At 45.5% G+C, this 7907-nt stretch overlaps 1 protein-coding gene across 6 annotated transcripts in view; it reads left to right on the plus strand.

The window, feature by feature from the left end:
• Positions 1 to 4646, plus strand: part of LOC107993311 (uncharacterized) — a 60786-nt gene extending 56140 nt beyond the window's left edge. For 5 of the 6 annotated variants that reach the window (XM_062079444.1, XM_017049699.3, XM_017049714.3 and 2 more), the window contains exons 13-14: positions 139 to 624; positions 1120 to 4646. In XM_062079444.1, coding sequence (XP_061935428.1) covers positions 139 to 624; positions 1120 to 3277 — 2644 coding nt within the window. In that variant the 3' untranslated portion in view covers positions 3278 to 4646. The remainder of the gene's footprint in view (positions 1 to 138; positions 625 to 1119) is intronic. The other variant, XM_017049720.3, reaches the window with a different exon arrangement.
• The last annotated feature ends 3261 nt before the right edge of the window (positions 4647 to 7907 follow it).

Below are 7907 nucleotides of genomic sequence, written 5' to 3' on the forward strand. Positions count from 1 at the left end.
CTGCACTTCTCCCAACTTTCGCGTCTTTCCCACTCTCGTAAAAATTAACATCCCCCTTTCTTCTCTGATTTATCGATTTAGCCAGAGAATTTTCCATTTCTTTTTTCCTTTTTTTCGAATGAGCGTCTCGCGTTGCAGATTCAAGGAGGGGAGTCGGGGCGAGGCGGAGGTCGGGATCACGGCGGAGGAGAGATCGACGACCTCCGAGATCGCCACCACCCCCCAGCCGTTGGAGGAAGAAGCGATCCCACAGCCAAGCGCGCCCAAGAGTTCCTCCGTGATCGCTATGCTGACAGGTTTCGGCGCGTTGTTCTTGCTGATCAACTTCACGGCGTGCCTCTATCTGTACTGCAAGAAGCAGGAGACGAAGATGAAGGGGGCAGGGGTGAAGAGGCGGGCGAGCCAGAAGGAAGGGAAATCGGACAGGTACGAGAACCATTATGGGGAGCTCGGTTACAAGAGCGACAGTAAACCGGATCTGAACGACGTGATAAAGAACGACAAGGCGTACGACAACAACTCCAACTTCGGCAGACGGTCGAAATTGTCGAGGCAGAGTTCCGGATCCACTATAGACACCCACATCAAGGTTAGGGAATGGATACAACAGGAGATAGTGCACAGGTAGGTCGTGGAGCGATCGAATCGGATCGGATCGGGAAACCGGCCTCTCCCCTCGGTCTTTTCACCAGTTTCGCAATGATGTCGATCCGTCGTCGAGGAGTTAATTAATCGAATCGAGTTGGCCTCGCTTCCGGAGACTTTGATGTTTCGCTGATTCATCGGAATCAATGTCTCGGCTACGCCCTCGATTTCGACCCTCGATTCCGCGTCGTTGAAATTCACTTTAATCACGGAGATCGATAGAGATCGAACACTTTGGACCGAGTTTCTTCTTCGAGTTGAATCGTTACTCCTCCGTTCCTTGAAATTGGAGAGCTGTGCACAGTTTTCCAACTTCTCTCTCGACCGCTCTCTCCGTCCATTACTTATTTCGCTCGTCTCTTTCCTCGCCGATTTATCATCGATTAATCTCTACGCGTCATCTCATCTCGATCGAAAACGTCCATCTTTTTTTCTTTTTTTTTTTTACTTGGCTAAAATATTTTGTTGGAAAAGGTGTTCCCCCAGGTTTCTCAGGAAGACGCGCGAAACGTTGCAAAAGGAGCATCAGGACAAATTGACGAAACAACAGCAACAAGAAGCGGAGAAGAAAAGGTTGGAGGAGGAGCTGTCGAAGGAAAGGAAAGAGGAGGCGCGGTACGACAAAGATCCGACGCTGATCGTACGTCCTGGCAAGAAATCAAAAGTCCCGAAGGTATCGGTGGCTATCGACGCCACACCCGCGGCAAGGACCGAATCGATCCTGAACCAGATGCCTATCGAGCTGGCGAAGGGCGTCGAACCGGGTGTCGACCCGTTCAACAAGAGTATCGATTATCCGATGATCGATCCCAGCCAGTTGCAAGCAGCTCCTCAGGTGGTTGTCATAGAGCACCATCACTCGAAAAGCGATCCGTTACCGATGGAAAACGTGTTGAAGAGCGTGAAACCGAATTTCTCCACGCCGAGGATTTACGAATCCGATTCGGGGAGCACGAGCAGCCTCTACGCCAAGATTAACCCCAAGTTGAAATCCCGCTTGCCCCGCCCCGAATTGAATCGGGACGGATCGGCGATGGATCAGACCGAGGATATTTACATGAAAATGGGGCCCAAGTTGACTACGTTCGCTGTCAACTGCCCCCCACCACCACCAGCTGCGGATACTTGCGGGGATATAAACGTAACCTGCAGGGAGCCCAGTCCGGAGGAGAGGGAATGCGTGAGCCCGGAAGAAGCCCTGAGGACCATCAAGAGGAGAAACTATCCGAAAGTTCTGCCAGACATCGAGAAAAGGCGATCCCTCCCGGCGCCCAGCAGCTTGTTCTCGTCCAAACAGGGCGCCGGTTCGTTGAAGGATTACAGAAGCGGATTCCACTCGTCTTCGTCCTCGTCCTCTCATCAACCCCCCCAACCCCCGCCGAGGACGTTCGGCCCGTCCAAGAGCCTGGAGTTCGCCGAGGAGAGCGAGAATCAATCCGAAACGGAGACGATCGTTACTAATCTTCACGTCGGCTCGTTGCTCAGAAGGCAGGACTATTCGGCGAAGAACAATTCCGACCCGAGTATCATCGACTCTTTGGACGAAAGGATGGACAACAGATCAAGCAGGGTGCAGAGCGGCGGTGGCAGCGTGGACACGATTTATTCGAGCAACGCTATGTGCCATCCCGGTCACGAAATCGGCCAACCGATTTTCCAGAGCGTGGGCAAGGACATAGGGAATCCGATCGCCTTGTTGCAGGCGGGTATCGGTAATCCCAACTGGTACAAATCAACCCCGACGGGGAACGATATCTGTATAGGGACGGCGTCCTCGGAGCCCAGGATCACTATCAGAGAAGTGGAGAGACAGCCTCAATTCGGTGGCTCGAATTGGGACACGAGGATCCCCGGTTCCGAACCGAGAATCGTGATCACGCCCAGAGTCGGCAATCTTCTCGGACAGAATCAAAGCTTGAATCGGACGGTGGTCAATCTGTCGGGCACCACTTCCGACGAGAGGCTCGAGAACAGAGAAATTAAATCTTCCGCTCCGCACGAATCGACCAAATCCAATAGCAGCTCGATCGAGCAACTGGAGTCGGATTGCCCCCTAACCTCGTGCTCCTCTCCCGACTCAGGATTGCCGAGCGGCCAACCCAGTCAAGAGCCGCGAAAGGAGCCGCGAATAATAATCACGGCCAGGGATCCGAAGGCTTCCTCCTCGTCCTCGTCCAGCTTGAAACAACCGAAGATCATCATCAAGCCTACGTCCAGCTTGCAGAGGAGCAGAGATCACAGGAATATTCCGAAAGTGTCGGCCATCCCGCCCCCGGAGCAGAGTTGCCAGAGTACCGAGAGGGACAAGCCCTCGGGTGAACAGAGGGAAAAGCCACCCTTGAAGGAGAAACCGAAGATCACCAGGATACCCTCGTTCTCGAGGCGCGTAGAGGAGCCCTCGGGCGGAACCGAGAGGGGGGCCGTCCCCTCCTACCCCGAGAAGGCGGAAATCGTGCACAGGGTGGAGGCGGTGGCCAGCGGCAAAGTGGTGAACGTGACCGTGGCCTGCGATGGGAAGTCGAGCATTCCTACGTTGCAACGGAAGGAGGGTGAAAAGTGTTCGAGCGTCGAGTCGGGGACCGGGCCCTTGAATACGGCCACGATCAAAAAGAAACCGGCGAGCAAAAAGTGAGCAAGTATCCATCGTACGCTTCTTCCGCCATTGTTCAACTTCGGACCGTTACTTTCGGCTGAGTAGATTTCTATGTTTCAAATCAACTATTCGGTCGTCCACTTGACGCTCTAATCCTTTGCCGATGGCTGCAACGAGGAAAGGGAGAGTAATTGCTTTCTTTTTTCTTTTTTTTTTTTGCCCGTCTGGGAAGGAGAGATTTGTAAAGGATAAAAGGATACACAGGAGATATCTTATAGGGACCACGAAATTGAGAAATCCGAAGCGGTGTACGATGTTCGTCGAACGATACGAAGATCGTGACGAGATCGTGATGAGATCGAAGCGTGTTAATTTCTAACGATTTTTATTGTTTTTAAATATTACTATTTGTAGTAGATGTAATTTTTTCTTTTGTACCATGTTCGGCAATATTTGCAATCATTAAAACGAAGAAAGTCAAGTAATAAACACTTTGGAATAAAGCGTTTCTTTAACCTTTAGTCGTGTAATCGCAATCATCATGCACAGTATTAATTTTATATAAACGATATGCCTATTAAACGATATATAACGATCTAATCTACGCTATGCTAATTAAAATGATCTATTATTATTTAACACCATATTTATTTACATATTTAAACACTAGTGACCACCGATTATTTCTTTAATCTCTCCAATTATTTTTCCGTGTATAAATTGCTCTCTTAATTACTCTTATCTCGAACGAATATTTCCCTCTTTTTTTTTTTTTTCTTACCACGTTATCGAACGTCTTGTACGCGCTCGGTGTATGCACACGAGGCTCGAGGTAAATGATTTTCATACCGTTATACGGACGGAGCAACGTGGGCTGAAAGTGTTTCCCTGAGCTGGGTGTCGCGGCGAGTCTCTGGTATCATTTTTCAGTACGCGGTTGGCGTACCATTTATCTTGTAACTTTATCCACTGGAACTTTATTATTAAGTAAAACAAAGTCTATAAGTCACACAGCGTTGTAGGGAGAGGTCTGGCCGCTGTCACATGTAAGGGGTGAGAGGAGTGCGAGACTTGTTGGAAACGACGTGAGAACGATTCCAACGGAGTGATGCGATTTCTCTATGGCGTCGACGAAAGAAAATCGAATGTTACTTTTCATATGACTCTTTTTTCCTCGATTACATTTGTGTAACGGCGGTGCCATTTATATGATGCGTGTAACGTAATTTTTCATAATAATAATTTTCCAAATACGTAGAAGTGAAATTTTCCGTAAATTGTTCGTTTCTTTCTTCGCTTTTTCATTGTCTCTTGTGACATTGTAAAAAAAAAAGAGAAAAAACAGTAATTCGAAGGCGAATTCGGAATTTTATTCCGAGTTGCAAAATAAAAGTGTAATCATTGAGTATTGTTCTCCCGTTATTAATTTTACGACCATCGTGTTTTTATACGTCGTGGTTAATACAATCCCTCGTGTTTTCTCTTTTATTCGATCGTACGCGTGTAAATATTTTTTTTTTGTTTTGTTTTGTTTTATTACAGAACGAATTCGATCGATAAATCGAGAAGGTTAGGATCGATATTCGATTGAAATATCGTTTTGGCTGCCCGCGCGAGAATATTGTGTCATAAAATATATATTGCCGTTGAAACAATGTGAATACAAGTGAATCGGTGATGTTTTAAGGACCCTTTATCGCGCGAACCGTGCAAATATCTCTTTGTCATATTTGTCCGGAAGATATATACGAGATGTTGGTTAAAATTCGCAGATATTTTTCCAAAGATCCAATGTGTACGGTTCGAAGAAATAGAGTTACGCAACCGTGAATTCGTATTTCATAGTTGGTGAAAAAAAAATTGAATAATCTTTTTCCAATGAAAAATTGGACCGTCGAAGGTGTACTGGCGTTGTCTTCGCCGCGCTCGTTAAACTTTCAAAAACGAAAAACGATCTGAAAATTCAAGTTTTTGTCAACGATGTTAATGTAGGTTTTAATAAGGAGAGGAGAAATTTACGTCGATATAGATTTATTCCGCAATTTATGCGGTCTTCGATACACGGAATCCCTGGTTGCTTATCGTGTAACTTCTCATTCACGCAAAATTTCATCTCATCCCGACCGTTCGTTTTATGCATAATATCTTGGAAACGAGGGCTAGACAGATCCCACTTACGCTTCCTCCGCTTTCCAAGACAGTCTCCTTCAAGTAGTTTACTCAACTATATTCATACAGAATAGGATAGCATAGAAAACAAAATTTCATATTCCTATACGCACAGATTTATAGATGGAAATAAATCGAAAGTCGACGATTTCGAATTGAAGAGATATTCTTTGGGGGAATGAAATTTGAATTTTAGTCCGGTGGCAATAAAAAAAATTGTTGAAGAAAAGTTGAACAAAGTATCGTAAGAATTTGTTTTCGTGGAAAAATTCTCGTTTTATTCCCTACATTTCTTTTCGATCATCCCGTTCGTATCATCAACGTTCGATTGTTTATCACGATACTCATAACTATAAAGAACAACGATCGAAGAGGAAGCGACGAAAGTTTAGTGCGCCGGTGGAATATCAAGTTTGGAGTGTCGAGAGAGAGAAGGAGAGAGAGAGAGTAGGGGATGAACTCTCTCCCGATTTGCCGGACGGTGTAATGGCGCGGATTTGATAAATTCGGCGGACGTTTAATGGAAGGTGGCACGTGCCTTTCACGAGGCAAGTTTCTGACCACCGATAACGCGCAGTTATATCACCTTCGCCTCGACGAAGATGAGAGAGAGAGGAATTTCGAGTATCACTTTCTGAAATATTATTATAAAAAAAGAAAAAGAAAAATAATAAATTATCTCTGTTTTAATTATCTTGCAAGGAGGGAAAAAAAGTTAAGATAGCGTCGAATTCCGGCCAATTATTTTAAATGAATCGACAACGCAAAGGAAACGATATCGATTATCGAAACGATGCTTCTTTTCCTCCTGAAAGGTGTACCTAAGTCGAGCATGCACGTTGGATCGAGGAAAGAATATCCTAACGGATGCCAATTTGCATTGCTAAACGTCGTTTCAGATCCGATTCGCTCCCGGCTCCTTTTGCCTCGATGTTTGCACGCGCGGATATATGCATGCGCTCGCGGGCCACGGCTCGAAATTGGCAAATTTCACGGTGAGGAGGAAAAAAAAATCGCTTGTCACCGGTGCTTTTGTTAAATCATTTATAAAACGATAACGCTTTAGGGGTGAAAGGAGGAGAAGAGCCATTAGCTGGATAAACGAATTTTCCGGACGCGTTTGAAAATAACGAGGGAAAACGGTTTTTCAGCCGGTTTAATATTTTCCCCGTTTTGATTTCGAAAATACAAAAAAAAAAAAAAGAAAAAAAGAAAAAGGGAAAAAGAAAAAGCGGAAAAAACAAAAACAGAAGAAGAGAAAACAAAAATGGAGAAAGAGAAAATGGCTTGGGAGGAGATGAAATAGAATTTCTATTTTTCGTGAATAACGTACAGAATTGTGGGACACGGTTTAAACAATTGTTGTTATAACTCGCAGGTAAATATCGCGTAGATATTTTTCCACGCTATAGATAACTTTAAAAAAAAAAGAAAGAAGAAGAAGAAGAAGAAATGTTAAATAATACACTCGAAGAATTATGAGGATCAATTGTATTCAACGCAAAAGCTTGCCCGAGATCGTATCCTCCCGCAATCTCGTTATCCGTTTCACGGCCTGTTTTACCACGTGATTGGAAACTAAAATCGACGATATGCCGCCATTTCGCGCCGTCTAACTTCCGGACTGCTCACTTTCGAGATATAAAAATGGATGTGCGCAGACGAGTAGCAGAGAGTCGTGTATAACGAGGAACACGTTCGTTGGAAAAGGGTTGACAATGAGGTCGGAGTGAAACAAGAAGCGGCGAGAAGCGAAGCGAACGATTACCAAGCATTAGTTACCGAGCAACATAACCATGGCATCTCTCTGGTCGCAGCAGTTTGGAAAGCGGTAATTGCAAGACAACTGTTGGCCCTTCGCCTGACGGGGGCGGATCGGTGGCAACGAGTGCTTACATCGAGCGGACGCGGCATCGTGGAACCGTCGTCCAGTCAGCTGGACGAACACGATCTATCGTCCGCTTGACGCACGATGCAGTTTCGCGACTGATGAACGTTCAGCGGTCGAATCATTCTCGGGGAGGAGAAAGAAGGAACGGAGGAATTTGTGGCAATTTGGAATTTAATGGTTCAAAAGTATGTGAACCGCTGTGACCGTTTTGGAGAGGGTGCGTCGTCGATCAATAACCAAGGAAAAGTAACGAAATTGTGAAACGAGCTTGAATAAATCGCATTGCAAACGTTTCCTTCCTTTTCTCTGGATTAAATTTAAGTTATGTGCGATTATATTGGAGGACATATTTAAAGAAAGAAAGGGAAAAAAAGCTATGGTAGAAGAAAACGGAAGTTCGGAAACGTTGCTTGTTGCAAGACGAGCAAGGATCCTCCTATAAATCCATAACGTTCTTAGGTTGACGTGGAAGACGCGTATCATGAATTATTCCGGTATTCTGGTTGCCCGAATTATTCATAAGAAAACAAATGTTGCTCGAGGTACTTGGTTCCATTCGGAGCCGGGACTTTGACTCGAGAGTCGCATCGCGGAAGAATCTATAAATCT

The sequence above is a fragment of the Apis cerana genome, linkage group LG9, assembly GCF_029169275.1.
Source record: "Apis cerana isolate GH-2021 linkage group LG9, AcerK_1.0, whole genome shotgun sequence".
Lineage (NCBI taxonomy): Eukaryota > Metazoa > Arthropoda > Insecta > Hymenoptera > Apidae > Apis > Apis cerana.